We start from the raw sequence: 18,114 nt of genomic DNA on the forward strand, positions 1-18,114 counted from the left end.
TTGTACAGTATTCGGTTTTTAGTTAACACAATGCTCAAACGTCATTTGATAGGTTTGGAGTCTTTTATTGTGCCAGTTTGTCAATTATATAAAAATATATTCTAGTCTTGTATTTACTTAGCAGATTGACATGTTTAAAGTTTCAGAATTCATTATTGCTGTGCCATTTTCGATAGTCTTGGATAATCTGGGATAATAATAGTAACAATACATTTCATTTCAAAACTCTTAACGACGTCTCCGGACAATTTGTGTCCATAATTTGTAAAATGGCGTCAAATGACTTCTACTGAGCGTATTTTAAAAAGATTCCACCGCATATAGCTATATTTTACGTTTTAAGACTTGCGCTGAATATTCAGGAAGTTTTGTTTTTGAGTTGGTGACGAGTCCGTACGTGACGTCACTAAAGGAACGCCCCACACCGAAAAAAAAAGACACATTGTAGCAGTCCTTCCATCACGTCAATGTATTCCTGTATTTTGCTGTATTGTTTGGTCTGAAAACCTTGTGTTCCACCCAAAAGCCGCCAGAAGAGGGTGTCCAAGCTCAAATTATTTAATCGATTGCAAACGTATGCTTTCCTCTTCAGAACTATTTGAATCATATTCAGAACTGGAGGTGTAACAAGAAAGCATATTCTCCGAATCTGCTAGCTAGCCAGCAAGATAGCTAATAGATAGCTATCCGGTGAGCTAGCCATCTTATTAGCAGGCTAGCTCACTGGTGATATAAATTAGCTATCTATTGATAGGTAATAGATCGCTAATACATAGCAAATACATAGCTAGGTAGCTAGCTAGATAGAAAGATAAAATGTCAGAATTTATGATGTAACATGAACCCTAACCATGAATTGAGATCAGTATATTTGTTGGGCACATTGTGGGAAAACACATTCTGAAAATATGCCACCAGTGCCCGTTATAGGATGAAGGTCAAGGCGTCGAAAGCTTCAGGAGTTGTAGCATATGTAATCTGAGTAGGAAAGACACCTGACTCAATCGCAGGAGAGACAAACAACCACTCATGAACAAATGCTGTGTTTAATGAATACGTGTTTTTAGAATACAGTGATACCTCAGTTTACGAACTTAATTGGTTCCCAGAGTGTAAAGCAAAAAGTTCATCTACCAAACACTTATTTCCCATAAGAAACCATTAAAATAAGAATAATCCGATCCCAGGTCCCCATAAAACATAATTTTATACTAAATAAGCCTTAAAACTACACAAAATATACCTTATGTTATGTATAATAAATGCTATTGTATTGTAATTCAAGAAATAAACTGTACTGTATAATAAAGTCGTTGTATTTACCTTTGTGGTGGTCGTTGATATAGTTGCCTCTTGATGATATCCAAGTGAAGTTGCCATGCTTTCTCGACGATAATACCCTGACTCACAAGGTCCCCTGCTAGCTGCTTTTCGTTAATCCAAATCAACAGTTTTTCAAGTTTTTCATCCTCTTCTATTGCCTGAGATCGTTGCTTAGACAACACAGAAACACTCTTAGCCACACGTAGCAATGGTCGACTTAGCATACTGGTACTGGGACGCCATGTCAAACAAACGCACACCTCGTTCGTGTTTTTCAATGAACTCCTTCTTCTGCTCTACCGTAATTTTCTTTTGTGTCCTCTTCGGCTTAACACTAGCCTGTGGTGGGGGCTTTTTCGGTCCCATAATAGCAAAAGTACTCTATACGATAACAAACTATATCTGCACTCAAAGAAAGGGGGTGTGGAAAACTAGTCCGCCAGCCACCGTGGCGCTGTGTGCTTTGGTTCGTCAACCGAAAACTAGTTTGTATGCCAAGATTATATTCTCGCGAATTCAATGTTCGTAAAGCGTAAAGTTCGTGAGCTAAAGCGTTCGTAAGCCGAGGTATCACTGTATATGGCATTGAACAGGAAAGACAAACTCCTCACAAAAGGGCCTGAGTAGAGATTTGAACCCAGGGCAAAAATACATAAATAAATAAATAAAACAAACAGGAAATCAAACAGCAATTTGAAAAGTGAAGCCTTTTTATTGTTTTATCTTGTAAAAGGCTAAAACCAAAGCAACAAATACACATTCGACTAAACTACAACCTAAACATATATACTGTACATGTTTATGTACAAACATCTGTTAATCTTCATAAACTTCTCCAACACCTGACTTTACACACATTTAGTCCCAAATAAAGAGAGCCCTACATGGGATTATATCATGTACAATTTCACAACCGAGACAAGCAAGACAACCACTGTTGACAGAAGTACCTGGTAAGATTTCACTTTGCTGTCATCATATTGATTTGTTAACGTCTGTCATGTTTAAATGTTCATTGGGGCATGAACTCTTCCCAATAAACTATTGTTATGATTGACAGCATTACAATTTTTTTCCTAATGTGTATTTTCATTAACCAATATTATAATTGTGCTTGAGTTTTGGGACGTGAATTGCAGACTGGCTACCTTTCGCCATTTGGTACACGTAACTCCTCACTGTCAGCAGGGCTTTTTCGCAGAATATTTTTCTTTCTTGAGTAAATAACCTGCCCTCCACAGCCTGTTAACATTGTGGCCCATTTGCTTTTGTTTGGCTAAGCATGTTGGGATTGCTTATTGTCTGATTTGGTAACAATAAGCGGCCTTCGGTAGGAGTGGGCAGCAAGGCAGTCCGAGGTTTTGGAATTTTTGGGCCTTGCTCACTTTGTGGATTTTCTACAGTACTCCGATTAACCCTCTGAAAACCAAGATGTGCGTGATATTTTAGTCTTGGATTCCTACCTCGCATGTTAAAACCTCGTCTATTATATTGTCTTGAGGCCTTGATGTCAGAAAATTTCATACCATCCTTTGTGGCAGGATCAGGTACCCTTGAGTCTGAACTAGGGTCCATCTTGTCCTCGCCTCTTTGATTACACAGGGGAACTTCAGTGTCTGGATGCCATAAACTAGGCTCATGTCCCATGGGTCTGTGGTCAGGTGCCCCCGTCATATCCATTTTGTTCTGAAATAACCTTCTCATGTCACAGGCTTCCCTCCTAAAAACGCGTTCATGTTCTTGGCCACCTGGTGGAGGGCCTTTAACGTCGAAACCCCCTCTTTCTCTTTCTCTTGGGTATGCATTTCTAGAATCATTCACTGGCTTTTCAACATATGGATTTTTACCATATCGAACAACTCTATCACTTAGTCCTCTTTGCTCAGGGTTGACCCGCATCTTCTCTTCTCTTCGGAATGAATTATTTTTATCATGAACCCCATGTGTGGGCCTAGGCTGTTCCACACTTTGACCTCTTGTTCTTCGTAATTGCCTCTCAGCCTCTTGAAAACCCATACCATCAGACCTAAGAACTCCACCAGATGGAAGTCTCCTGTCATGGCCTTGTTGTCTGTAGCCCATGTTTTCTGATCCCCAACTTGGATCAGCATCGCCTCTACCAGTCTCTCTGCGGTCATGTACAGGCCCTACTCTATCAGGCATTGAAAAATTTATATCAGCATTATCATGGAAAGGTCTTGGATCTCTCCAATTAGGACCATTCCAATCATCCTCAGGAACTCTCCTTGGCCCAGCAAGCGCAGGTGTCCGATCTGGCATGTGGCCCTGCTCCCTTACGTCAAGGCCCCTTCGAAAAGCTTCCCCTCTATTATGTTCAAAAACATGCACGTCAATATTGTCTGGAATCAGCCGAGGAAGCATGTTAACTGGCTGGTTCCAATCATTTCTAAATTCTATTTTGTGTCCACTATCTTCACCTAAGATGTTGGTTTGTCTATTTTCTGTTCCCATGAATGATGGCCTATTTTCTCTCCAACTGAAATCTCCTGGATCTCTTTCAAAACTCATATTTCGGAAATCACTTTCTTCTGGTTGTCGTCTGTCAGGCCCTAAGCCTTCAGGGTTTAGATTTCGAATTTCACATATTGACCTTCTTAAATCTTCATCGGCTGGACCTTTCCTCCCAGGCTCTAAATCAGGTCTGAAATGTAAATCTCTCGTGTTGGAGGCTGTGCTCATCATTTGTGTGATTATTTCATCTGGGCCAGGTGCCCCAAAAGGGTGATCCTTGTCTGTACTGTCAAAGAAAAAACCGCGGTGCCTTCGTTCATGCCTATCTGGATGTCTCATCTCAAGCCCTCGGCACTCTGTGTTTGGACCAAAACGTGGATCATCTGGCCTGTTTGGAATTCTTGCTTCTACAATTTTGTGTTCCATAAATGATTGATGTCTTCTGTAATCAGTCCTTGGGTGAATTCTTTCAGGTCCCTTAACATCTGGTCCTCTCCACTCAGGCAAGGCCACCTCCATGTTTGTGTTTACTCTTTCTGACCGAGGTTCCCAACCTGGTCCGTGAGGTCTGAGCCTATCAAGGTGTAACTCATCAGCTGGCTGGTCTCCCCAAGTTGCAGACGGCACATGGCCCTCTAATGAGCTACTTTTAAACATATGCACTCTTTGATCACTCCCTCTTTTTCTCTTGAGATGTGGTCCAGTAAGAACTGGTAATCCTATTTCTCCTCTGCCAGGTTTGATTTCACTAAAATCAGGACATTCAAATATGTTTCTGTCCCTAGCCAGACCTCTTTCAAAATAGGATCCTAAATGGTCTGGGACGTCTGGTCCTCTTACATCATGTCCTATATTAGCTAGTTGTTTCTTTTCAGGTCTAGGTTCTCTTAAATCAGGACCTATAGGTTTCATACCAATAGCACCATCACCAAGAGCTGGATTTCCAAAATTAGGCTCCTTTGTCCTGAAATCACGAACGCCTGGTCCTCTCCTACCATGCAAAGGAATTCTTGCATCAGTCTCATGTCTATTCCAGATATGCATATTGGGTCCTCTGACATCAACCCCTGAGCCAGTGAAATCTGGACTACTTGAGCCTCTCCTGTCATGTACTGGGACTTCTAGATCAGGATACGAGGTCTCCTCCCTTGGTCCAGTGACATCAGAAATACCTGGCCCTCTCCTATCATGCTTTGTCGGCCCTACATTTGGCTCTCCAATTTTCACCTGTGGTTCACAAGGGTCAACGCCACAAATAACTCTTCTTTCGGGCCTATAACTTTCCATAGTTGTACCTCTCCAAAAAGGCTGATGCATTTTCCCTTCATCTTGTCGATGTGGCCCAATTTCCACTGAATCACGAACTGATCCGGGACAATTACAATCAACATGTGTCTTACACTCAAACAGTTCCATATTTTGACTGCTGTGAACCTCTGTGCTATTTTCTGTAGTTATCAAATCTGCTTTCGTAATATTAGAAATAACACATTGGTCTTGCTGACCATTATTATCGTTTGACCTCTCAGGACAATGGTCATGCTCATTTTGTTGTCGAATGTTTGCATAGTTGCTATCCGTAAATGTTCCTCCAATGCCTCTGTTTGGAACATGTGCGTCAAGTCTACGATTAAAACCTTTACCACTCATTCTAGCCATAGTTGAAATTTCTATGACTGAATGCATTCTATCATCTAGGTTTTCTGACATTGCCATGTCAAGGTTATGCACGTTACTTTCAAACTTAATGTCGTAATGTGTCTTCTTAAAATGGTGTGCAGTTCCAATATTGTCTTTTCCCATATAGGAAATGCTGGACTGAAAACGTCCATAATTTACAGTTGGTCCTGGTCTGCACGTGGATGCTGGTTCTCCTTTTAAGCATGTTTCAAGTTTATGCTTTTCATCTGACGATGCTGTACCTGTACGCAGGTATCTATCATCAGAATATGTGGAGACGTTTGACTTTAAACTACTTTCTAAATCACATTGTCTTATATTTAACTCAACATCTCTTATATTTTCCTGAACATGAGGGAAAATATTACTTTTGATACCGGGATCACAACCTTTTGTGAATTCTGAAGCTTTGCCTTGGTTTTGTGAATTCCCAATCACCATTACAGTTGTCTTGCTTGCTAGTTGTTTTGATTGTGAGATATTCTTATTTACCTCCAGACGAGAAACATTGGTACCTTGGTTTACATCCCTACCCGGTCTTGAACATTTTTGAACCTGGCTCATTTCAGGTACTAAACTTGTATTTATTTCCACGGCTGGATTTAAACGTCCGCCTGTTTGACTGAGTAAGTCTGAATGCTTTTGATTTTTCCCATCACTCGCTATCTTTGTCGTATTTCCCTCTCTTGAATCTGAACGCTGTGTATTAAGTCCCCCAAAAATAACATTGGTAACATTTGCTTTACCTTCAAAGTCCGGTGGTATGTTCAACAAAGTTGCTTGGCTCACAGAATGCTGGAAAACGTTTTTAACCTCCACAGCTGATGTGATGTTACTAAATTGTGTTTGACAGTCTTTGATTTTATGGGATGAGGCAGAGGGTTTACTTTCTACATCACTTGGTTGAACAAACAGTGGATCGGGATCAGGGCTCTCAGGGGAATCCCGAATGGGAGGGTCAAGCTCTCTTAGAGGAATTGAACTATCATATTTAGCTGCACTTGTTCCCAGCTCTTTATTCATCTGCGATGGACAAGCAACTGAGTTAACCATCTCACGGTCTTTGGTGTTTAAAGGTTCATCGAACTCTGGTTGTTGTGGCGTTTCGAGTTTTAAGATGGACACATTTTCTTGTGTAAAGTCTTTGTCAGAACTTTCAGGTTTTAAATTGGATTTTTCATTTGTATTTTTCACAAAAGGTGAGGTATGTAATGTGTCACTGTGTTCAAATTGCCCAACATCTGTGTTCATCTGACATTCAGAAAGGTCTTGTGCCACCAAGTCGTTTTCTGTAAGAGAGGATGGTGACCTCCTACGATCACGGGAATGCCGCCGTGTACTGTGTGATTTACGGTGACGGGTCTGCCGTTCAGAGTGGTCTCTGGTTCTATGCTTTCTGTGTCTATCCCTTTCTCTATGTTTCCTGGAATGTGAAGCAGAACGGTGGTGGGATTTCCTTGAAGGACTACTGCAGCGGCCTCTTTCTCGATGACTTCGCTTCTTCGGTGATGACTTATGCCTTCTGCTGTGGGATTTATACTTTCTAGGTAAAGAAGAATTGTGATTCGTTGTGTTGTCTCCTTGAAATACATCCGCTTGGATTTCATTGAAAAGGTCGTCCTCTGGATCATAAGGGACATCAGAATCCTCAATCTCACCAGCAGATGAGGATTTTTCATTGTCATTTCGAATGCTTGATACCTCAATTTGTCCTGTAATTGAAGTTGTATTTAAACAAGGAATGGTATTTGTTCCTTTTTGTGACTCACTGCCGGAACCATCAACAGCCTCTGTTCGACTGTTGGCCTCTTCTGGCTTTGAATCTTTTGATTCTGACGGTCTTGGCTCTGACTGAATTATACCAGTCGAAAGGCTTGGGACTTGACTGAGAGGCATAGACTTCGAGGAATCGTTAACAGAAAATTTTGCCATGAATATACCTACAGCCTCTCTTTGTTGACGAAGTGCCTCCTCCTGTTCCTTTAACTGTCGTTTTTGCTCTTCAATCTGCTTATTAAGTTCCTCAAGCATTTTCTGCTGCTCAGTCAGTGTAGCAGCAGAGACCACCACGGTACCTGAGGGAAGATTCTGCGGAACTGAAGTGGAGGTTTGATGTGGAGTTTTGTCCAAAGATGGTGTTTCAACCGGTGTGGAAATTGGAAACGATGACGCTGGACAGTTTGATATTTTCGTTTGAATCTGCTTCTTTGTATCACAATGCACATCTTGAAAAATAGTATCATCCTCTGGATCGTAGGCCACATCATCATCCGCAGCACTTGATAATGGAGGTTCTTCTGAACGACTGTTTCCTTTGTTCTGTGAAGAAACGGTTCCATATGCTATTGCTGGATCATATTCCTCCTCTGGGTCATAGGGACGATCAAACATGTATTCCTCTTCTATGTCTTTGGCTTTAGATTTCTGTCCATATTGTTGAACAATTGGATCCATCATTGAGCCGGACACATGAGAAAACACAGATACTTTGGGATTTACTGCTATCACGTTACTAGTACAACGTTCCGCATTTGAGACCATGACTGTAGTTTGCTTATTTCGAAACAATGTACTCAAGATAGTTGGGATTGGTGGTACACTGGGGTCTTGCATATTTCTGTTAGAGACTCTACTGGATGGCGACTGGGTGGATTTAGTCAGAGTTGACGCAGAAACAGTGGGCCTTGATTGAAAAGAGGTCAGATTTGATGGTACAGTTTGTGCTTTAGAAGAGGAATCTGATGGTGGATCCAGACAAGGAGGTGAATCCGGAGGGGATGTGCTTGCTGCGGTTTCAGGGTCATAGGGTTGGAAAACCTCCAATTTGTCAGAACCATAAAGGACTGGAGGTTTTGGGATCCACATAGGGTCTTTAGAGGGTACCTTTGACTTCTTTTCTTCTATTTCTTGAGGAATGCTTCCGCAACGTTTTGTTTTTTGGACAATTGCCAAACCAAGAAGAAGATTGGGCCTGCTCTTTTCAAGACCTGTGAAGAAACAAAAAGAGATTGGTCCTCCATTTTTGTTCAAATCAATTTTCTTTAACTTTTTTTAAACTCAAGCATTACATCCAAAACCAACCTATTTAAAATTGCATTTTCTGTGTAGCTTTATCTTTTGTTTCTATTCAAAATTGTATTTTATTTCTTATTGTATCTATGCTAGCCTGTGACTGTGAAGTGTCCTTGAGAGCTTTGAAAGGCGCTTGAAATAAAATGTATATTATTATTATTATTATTATTATACTAACTGTAACTACACAGGAAGGCCAAAGCAGAATGTTGACCGTGGGCCTCAAAATTGCAAGGTGTAAGATGTGTTAAGGACTCATCTAGCTACAAGACAGCAAAAAAATATATATATAATTTATAAATAATAACTCAGCACTTGGATGATTAGGTACAGTTATTTCATATTAAAGAACAACAACAAAAAAGCAAAGTGAACAAATTAATAACAAACAACGTACAAACACAAACAATAACAAAGTTTTTTCTGCTCTTAGTGCTAAATAATAAGCTATTGTGTTGTAAGCTATTGGGTCTTCATTGTTAAAAAACACTACAAATGTAACGAATGAATGTCTTTATCTCGATTCATGTGATGACTCGAGCATGGTCACACCTGGTCCTTCCAGAGGTTGCAGGATGGATGGAATGGATTCCTTTGCACTAAGTGGTAGAAGGTAGATATCCTTGATGGTACGGCTGTTGTTGGAAACAACGCCAAAACGTCCTCTGCTGCTGAAGTATGAAAAGAGTGAGATGTATGCCACCTCTTCTTCTTCGGTAGCAGGATGAAAGCGTATTACGCTTAACTCCTAAAAAAACAACATCAAGAATAGAATGTAAATGGTTATGAACAGCACAAATGAATCCAATACAGGTAAATCTCCTCCTTCTCTTTTTCTTCACAGCAAGAAATGTTAATTGTGTTGATAATTTCTTGGCAAAACCAAAAACTGGATGCAAATGTTAAAGCTGTTTTGGAATGTTTTGGGAAAATTGGGTCTTTGCCACTCAGTGTGATGCAGACATAACCCTGTTCATGAAACCAATTCCCCAGTGTTTCAATTCATTTGTGTGACCTTTTGCCAATATCCCATGATATAACGTGGAGAGCCGCAACTATTAATAGCTTTCTATCCATTTGAGTTACTTCAGGGTTAAGTGAACGATGGCGCGTGTGGCTGCCGCTGCTCATCCACGGAAAAACTTATCCTGTGACTGTAAAGTGACTTTGAGATTTTGAAAGACGCTTAGAAATGAAATGTATTATTATTATTAGGAAGCATCCAATATAAGTACATTTAATAAATAATAATAATATTAATAATACTAATAATAATACTACTACTAATAATAATAATAATAATAATAATAATAATAATAATAATAATAATAATAATAATACATTACATTTTAAGCATCTTTCAAAGCTCTCAAGGACACTTTACAGTTACAAACAAGCAAAGGTGCTATAATAAATAAAATACAACCACAAATAGAATGCAATAAATGAAATACAATTATAAATCGAAACAAGAGAGAGAGCTACAGAGAAAATGCAATTTTAAATAGGTGGGTTTTGTGATGGACTTGGAGGTGGGAAGAGAATCGATGTTACGAATGTTGGGAGGAAGTGAGTTCCAGAGTTTGGGGGAAGAGCAGCTGAAGGCTCTCACCCATCGTGCTGAGACGGGCGGGGGGGGGGGGGGGGGGGGGCACACAGAGGTGGAGGGAGGAAGAGGTTCTGAGGGAACGAGAGGGAATAGAAATTTGAAGAAGGTCAGATAGGTATGTGGGGGTAAGGTTATGGATAGCTTTAAATGTATAAAGAAGAATTTTAAAGTTGATTCTATATTTGACCGGGAGCCAGTGGAGCTCTTGGAGGACGGGGGTGATGTGATGAAGGATGATGTTCTGGTGATGATCCGGGCTGAAGATTTTTGGATGAGTTGAAGTTTGTGGAGAAGTTTCTGATATCAATTTGTTTTTATGGCTATGGTCGTTTCCAAGCTATGGAGTAGGAGTCGCTGTAGGCTGAGTTTGGATTAGACTTTCAGGTAATCGATGAGGTTTCTTCAGCCATCATCTGAACTTCTTTGAAGGTGTCGGACGTTTCACTTCTTATACAAGAGGCTTTGTCAGCGAACGAAATTTTTGTTGCTGGTAGTTTTGGCCCTATATATATACTGTCCAGACGTGGTGGTGCCAGACTCTGCTATGATTGGTCCCTGCTCTCAGGTTGGGGGGAGCAGAGGACTACTCCCTGCGGCTACACTGATTACTTCTATTGTCCTGACTGATTAATTATAATAATAATAAAAATAATACATTACATTTTAAGCGCCTTTCAAAGCTCTCAAGGACACTTTACAGTCACAGACAAGCATAGGTGCTATAATAAATAAAATACAATCACAAAGAGAATGCAAGAAATAAAATACAATTATAAATAGAAACGAGAGAGAACTACAGAGAAAATGCAATTTAAATAGGTGGGTTTTGAGATGGGACTTGAAGGTGGGAAGAGAATCGATGTTATGATGTTATGAATGTTGGGAGGAAGTTTTGAGGTCACTTCTATTGTCCTGCCTGAATATGGGGTCTACGACTGGCCTGATTGCCCCATTTGCCCTGGTATCACCTCATCAGCATAACTAAGCCTATGTTGCCTAAGAAGTCGGTTGTAAGTTGTACAGATGATGGCTGAAGAAACCTTCTCATCAATGGACCACTCCTGTACGACTGAGAGCTTACACAGACTTTCAGGTAATGTTTGTTTTTGTTGGAGTAAATTGTTGTGTGGCAAGGGCAGAAAAAAAATATTTCATTATTTATGCAACAGGGGAATTTTTCTTGTTGTAGGGGTGGCAAAAAAGTAGAAATCGTTTTAATGCATGAATAATTCACAAAAGGGGATATTTTCACCCATGTAGGTTTCACTGTGTACGCTTCACTACAATAAGCATTGGAGCATGCAGTGAGACCAATTTCTCATTTGTTACACAAGACACTTGTGTTGTATCGACGCTCGACGTTTCACAATAAGTTTTTTTACCACACAGTCAAGTGATTTTTTCGTGTTGCTTCAATGGTATTATACTGAAAACTGACCACACATGCATTTATTGTTGTTTATTGCTATAATTAATCAATATGGTGTGACACACATGTCCTACAAAACACAGATCAGTCACACACACTGAAGAAAACCTTTGTTCAAGTTAAAATGGTGTGAATTGTGAAGCAATAATAATAATAATAATAATAATAATAATAATAATAATAATAATAATAATAATAATAATAATAATAGATGTGTGTCAGCTGCAGATACAAATATATGGAAAAAACAGTTGACATATCAAACCCAATCAGTGTTTTTATTTTTACTCTGCAGCAAAAAATAAAGAATTCTCCTCACGGTTTCAGTGCTATTGGATTGGATTGGATTGGATTGGATTTGCCTTTATTCGAGAGTTGAGTGATGCTTGCCTTTGTAATGTTGGTCTTGAGCTTGGCGACATAGTCCCACACTGTTTGAGGCATGATTCGTCCGCCAATTTCAATGGTATCGGGTAGTTCCTGAAGGGAAGAACAAGATGCTCATTATTTTTAGTGAAGCTCCAAACACAAAGATGGATCTGATACAAAACAAAACATTTTCAAAAAGAAGTTACCAATTTCAGAGTTTCTGCAGATCCTGAAACCAAATACACCTTTGTAGCAAACTTTGATACAGTCATCATGTTGAGGAATCCTTTCCACAGAACCTCTTGCTTAGCCAAGAACTGTGAAGTTTCACCAGTGGCTGGAGATTCTGAGATCACATTTCTGGAAAAGAATCCACCAAAACACTTTTATATGCACATCTTGTCCAACTCACACAATTTTACATTGCATCATAACCAAATGTCCATTTCTATAAATACCTTGAGGATGCGCCATAGAGTCGGGGATCAACTGAAGAGGACGGCTTCATTAGGATAGACTTTGGTAATATTTTTTTGGGTGGCACTGGCAATTTCGTTACAGATGATGAAGTAGAGCTATCCTCTGTACGAGGAGCATAAGGGTTCTTCAATGTGTGTGTGGGACCAGAGGTAGTACTACATGATGAAGCGGAGCTCCTATTGGCTGCAGTACGGGGGTCACGCCTCGTAATAGTTACTGTGGAGACGGCTGGAATTACGACAGGTGTATATTTTCTGTTCAATGTTGTGGTTGGCGAAGTGTCAGAAACTGGGGAGGCGGGGGACTCCATGACAGGGGAAGTAGGTGACTCTAAAGTAGGAGAGGCTGGTGAATCCTTAACGGGAGATGCAGGAGATTCAACGACAGCAAAGTCGCTGGTGTCAATTACAAGACGGGAAGATGGGTCGAATATGGAAGGTGAAGAAAAATCTAAGTCGGGTGATTCGGGCGAGTCGGGTGGTGCTCGTAGAGGTGAGTCATCTCCTGCAGACTTTCTCCACCTTGAAAAATGTTTGTCGCTTGATTCGGATACCTTATTTTTTTTGTTTGGAGGTTCATTTCCCCCAATTTGTCCTATGGAGGAAGTGGGTGGAGATATTTAAAATAGATAAGAAACAATTGGAGGAAGTTCTTCTGATGTATACTGTATATCCTATGTTTGCTTAACTCACCTGTGCATATCTTGCATTTTAGGTCAAACAGGTGGGCCTTGTGTTCTGAGGTAGTGTCTTTCAGCATACAGGTAAGAGCATCTGGCAATGCACCCCTCTTGCTTGGCTCATTTATTTTGCTTTTAAGAATGGGTGTAGGCAGACTTTTCTTTTGCTTGTAGGGTAAAAAAGAAACAAACTTCAACACTGTGAGTCAGTCACATGACTCATACATCATTATAACAACAGCTTGTAGACAATTACATATACATGTATGAACTCATTTGCTGCCATTCTCAAATTTATTTTGGGAATTGAAAATGTTTGCCGTTGAGCGCCATTCACAAATTTGTTTTTTCTTGCTGGGGTGCCGATAAAGCACTGGTCAGACCTCTGGCAATGTTTTTTCCATTCCACGAGGGGGCAGCATTTGCCTTTTGTCCATATTAGCGCTTTGTTACAGCTTCAGCTGTTGTTGAAGCGCTATATAAATCTATATATATATTGCATTGTATTTTGTAGTCGCCCCTATTTTGAGCTCAAATATCTCCAGACCTATATAACTTAGAAATTAACATTGTTTTCTGATGAAAGAAGAGAGACTAAGGTTTCTAACGCTATTGAATGTTTATGTAGTCCTAAAACTCAATATTCTGTGGGTCCTGTAACTTGGCACTGGAGTGGACACATTTTTGCACATTGTCTGGCAGTGAATGAGTTAAGAACAGAATCATTGTGATGATGTCGAATGGAGATGAATGCTCACATTGCCCATTGGTCTTCTATCAGATTTTGTGATGTTTAATGGAGGAAGATCAACTTTCACAGCTTCGGGTTTAGTGACATTCAAACAGGAAAGATCAACCTTCACGGCTTCAGGTTGCTGCATTGAAGTGGGCATTTTCGCAGCTCCGTCTTTAAACTAAAAAACAAACAGGGCTTTGTAGATTGAAAAAGGAAACTAATGGGAACTTATTCATTTAAATCTTTAATTTCTTTGTAGCAGACATGCGATTCACCTTTGATGTGTTCTTGACACTGTGGTCTGGCACCTTGGTTGCCTGCATGTCCTTCTGGCTCATCCTGACCAGTCTGAAAGGCCCGATGTCTCCTTGTACAACTCGGTACAACAAGCCCTAGACAAAAAAAATACTTGTATTACTGCACACATAGCACCTATTAATTTAAATACCACTTAATAATGGAGCAAACCTTGTTTTTTGGATCTTTCAAGTTGAACATAATTGTTCTGTACTTATTCATGTATTTGCTGTCTGTATTGCGAAATATGTCAAACATCTCTGTCTCAATGCTTGCTACGAGTTTTGCAGCATCGCTGTCAGACATGGTCAATTCCTCACACTCACAAACCCTGGACAAAGAAATCGAAAGTCAGTTAATATACATGTATTATGAACTTGCTATTTGAGATGTTATTGCAGATTTTAATATTGCATTTTTAAACAAGATACCTATGTGCAATACATACCTTTTCGTCAAGATGCTCGTGAGGGATCGCTGAATGCTCTGTCTGACCTGGTGATTTGGCTGTGAAGGTCTAGAGGAGGGTGCGCTTGGCGCAGGGGGCACAGGAAGATTTCGGGTCTCGTTCAGCAGGGATGGAGCCAAAGGCTTATGGACTGAGGCTCCCACATGACTTGATGAGGGCTCAAGTCCAGATTGCTTCTTTGGTATTATGTATGTGGCCAAAGATTTCAAAACAGTCCCACTTACTTTGTGTTCAGACTCTAAGGTGGTTGGAGAATGTGAGGCTGGACATGAACCAGATTTCGTTCTCACTGGAGAGGAATCTGATTCTTCCGTTGTTTCAACCGATGTGTCACTTTCTGTGGACTCCGTTGTGTTGACATTAAGGTTACTCTTCTGTGCTACAGTTGGTTCCGAAACAGGGTGAGGTGAAGGACGCATATTAATGGAGGGCTCCACTGAATTTGGTTTTTGGGGAGTTTCAGTCATTTTTAGTTTACATTCCTTTGAAGCTGTCGGGCAGAAAAACAGAAGATATTGAGTCAACATGACTGTCTGATGTTTGCAGTGACAAAAAGTCATAAAAATAAAAAAAAAAGCACAAAAAAATCATAGCCAGCCTCACACAGTTGAACTAGTCGGAACGTTATGAAAGAGCTACTGTAGAAACCAACACTTGCACAACTTTTTGCCTCCCCACCCCTTAAAAAGCTAAGAAACAAAAAGCCAGATTTATCGGAAGCCCTTCACAGCGAATTTTAGTGTTTTTCAAATAGAAGATACACCCACAAATAGAAGATACACCCACATACTCAGAAATCCACACACAGACACACACGCACGCACACACTGATTTGTTTTTTTTAATTATTTATGGGGGTTTCTGTGGGTTTCCTCCCACATTCCAAAAACATGAATGGTAGTTGTCCATAGGTGTGATTGTGAATGTGAATGGTTTTTCATCTCTGTGTGGTCTGCTATTGGGTGGCACCTCAACTACTACCCAAAAACGTCTAGGATAGGCTCCAGCATGCCCTCGTCGTTTGTGACTCTTGTATTGTAAATTTCTCCGACTAATAAAGGCTAATCTAATCCAATTGTGTGTCTGTGCGTGTGTGCGTCTGTGTGTGTTTGCCTTAATGAACTTAATTTCCATTTACAAACTGCATTTTGTATTTCCTTGTGTTATCTCTGTGGTATATTGTAATCGGATCGATGAACTGAAACCTTAGATTATGATGAATATGTAAAAAACACAAAAATCAGAAATCCATTTTTTTGTTTTGTGTGTGTGTGTGTGTGTGTGTGTGTGTGTGTGTGTGTGTGTGTGTGTGTGTGTGTGTGTGTGTGTGTGTGTGTGTGTGTGTGTGTGTGTGTGTGTGTGTGTGTGTGTGTGTGTGTGTGTGAATCATGGCTGGTTAGATCCCACTCAATATCTGGCAGAACTGTAATGACGGAGTTGTTTAACCCATCTGGATGGAAATGACATGAAATAAAAGTTCAATTCTGAACTTTGGTTATTCATTATTTGATATTAAGCACTTCAATACACAACAAAAAATTATTTGACCCTGCCTTTGAGATACTGTACTTTTGAAGGGGACTATAATCACACACTTCAAAGCTGTTGTGTGTGGCGCAAGGATAAAATGTGATATTAATAACACTGCTCAGCAATTCATCTTTGACTGAGTAAAATGACATGAAATGATTTTTGTATTGAGTTGTTGACATGACAATTATGTATATTTTATTGTGTGTTCAATATAAAAAGAAATATTTAACAAATTATAATTGTCATGACTCACGTTTGACATATGCGATTTCTAGATTCTTATTACATTTAAATGATAATTTTAAGATATTTTGGTTCTAGGTATAAAAATCAACTGTTTAATTTACCGATCCTTGTTATTGCACAGAGTCAAACTCCACTATTCAAGCCCTCAGACACAACTTGGTTGCTCATATAGCCCATCGGAAAAAAGTAACTGTTCTAAAGTACCAAAGATGGTGGTCAGGCCTTTCTGTGGAGCACATCTGACATTCGTCCAACCCAGAAACATACACACACCCAATGTCCCCACTCAGCTCACCACACAAACCAAACCGACATTGCCTGAGGGCATATATAATTAAGAACTCTGTGCAGAATTATTTAAAACTAATGGAAACAATTTCCCATTTTAAATATGAATATTTGTGGCAAGAAAAATGTGTTTTCACTGCAAAAGGGCATTCATTTCTTCCAAGCTTGCATGATTTATTGTGACAGATTTTGGGTGCCACTTTTGTCTGCCAGCACATCCACATCATGGAAACTTGCGCACGCGCACACGCGCACACACACACACACACACACACACACACACACACACACACACACACACACACACACACACACACACACACACACACACACACACACGCGCGCGCGCACAATGTTCATAGCTGTGTATTTCATAAACATTTGCGTGTGCCTTTGTGTTACTGGTTCGGAAATACAGGAAACATTGGTGACATTTGCTGTAAATGACATTGGGTAGTCAACATCAGTCGAAGGGGTCACCCTTTAGAGACGATTTGACCACCGCATAAAAAGGTCAAATTCACACGTGAAGAAATGTAAAACGTTGTGGGTTATGATCCAGACACGGGCAGGTGGGATGGCTAACTTATCAGGTTGCTGGAGAACGCAGCCCTGACCCCCTTGAAGTCATTTACTACGTGTGCATGTGTAAAAGTGTGTCTGTCGCTTTCAATAGAACAATATTCAACATCGTTAATTACACTGCATTTTACAGTTTTCTAGATGTAATGTAGCCACAAGGGGGCATAAGCCAGTGTCTTGTTGTGCCAGTCCGAAGCCCGGATAAATACAGAGGGTTGTAACAGGAAGGGCACCCAACGTAAAAAAATTGGCCAAAACAAATATGCGAATCAAACCTCTGAATATTGATTCGCTGTGGCGACCCCTGAGGTGAAAAGCCGAAAGGAAAAGAAGAACGTTTTCTAGATGCATGTTACTTTTTTTGTAAAATAATAACAATAATAAATGTGTTTAAAAAGCATGAATAATTATAATGTATTACAAAAAAAACTGCTTTGGTTGGCGTCTAAGGGTTACCTGTAATCTCACAATGAATATGCAGTACTGTATACTGTGCATATCACGACATGCCATAGATTGGCCACGAGAGGGCGATCACGTCATTGTTGCTGAAAACACTTGTTATAAATGTGTAATATACTCCCAACATTTCATTGAAGTGGAGGGAGGTTAAAACAAATGTAATGTGCCAACGCCATGCAAATCTTTAAAACAAAAATGGGTTTGTCCGTGCGCGTGCATGTGTGCGCAGTTGATACATATGCATGCACGTAATGAACATTACATACATTTTACTTACGTACTACATACGATTTAAAAAATAAAAATCATTGAAATTCCGTTGAAAAACAAATGCCACATTTTCATTGTGTCACAACAGAATTATTAAAAAATAAATGTAAAAAAACTC

At 39.9% G+C, this 18,114-nt stretch overlaps 1 protein-coding gene across 4 annotated transcripts in view; it reads right to left on the reverse strand.

The window, feature by feature from the left end:
* Positions 1 to 1,039: 1,039 nt before the first annotated feature.
* Positions 1,040 to 18,114, reverse strand: part of LOC148903013 (uncharacterized) — a 37,565-nt gene continuing 20,490 nt past the window's right edge. For all 4 annotated transcript variants that reach the window (XM_088994814.1, XM_088994826.1, XM_088994804.1 and 1 more), the window contains exons 7-16: positions 14,595 to 15,105; positions 14,318 to 14,477; positions 14,125 to 14,241; positions 13,872 to 14,027; positions 13,127 to 13,280; positions 12,413 to 13,028; positions 12,161 to 12,314; positions 11,976 to 12,065; positions 9,100 to 9,295; positions 1,040 to 8,462 (exon numbers count right to left, since the gene is read on the reverse strand). In XM_088994814.1, coding sequence (XP_088850940.1) covers positions 2,569 to 8,462; positions 9,100 to 9,295; positions 11,976 to 12,065; positions 12,161 to 12,314; positions 12,413 to 13,028; positions 13,127 to 13,280; positions 13,872 to 14,027; positions 14,125 to 14,241; positions 14,318 to 14,477; positions 14,595 to 15,105 — 8,048 coding nt within the window. In that variant the 3' untranslated portion in view covers positions 1,040 to 2,568. The remainder of the gene's footprint in view (positions 8,463 to 9,099; positions 9,296 to 11,975; positions 12,066 to 12,160; positions 12,315 to 12,412; positions 13,029 to 13,126; positions 13,281 to 13,871; positions 14,028 to 14,124; positions 14,242 to 14,317; positions 14,478 to 14,594; positions 15,106 to 18,114) is intronic.

The sequence above is a fragment of the Hippocampus bargibanti genome, linkage group LG01 (assembly GCF_051943395.1).
Source record: "Hippocampus bargibanti isolate YZ-2025 linkage group LG01, ASM5194339v1, whole genome shotgun sequence".
Classification (NCBI taxonomy): domain Eukaryota; kingdom Metazoa; phylum Chordata; class Actinopteri; order Syngnathiformes; family Syngnathidae; genus Hippocampus; species Hippocampus bargibanti.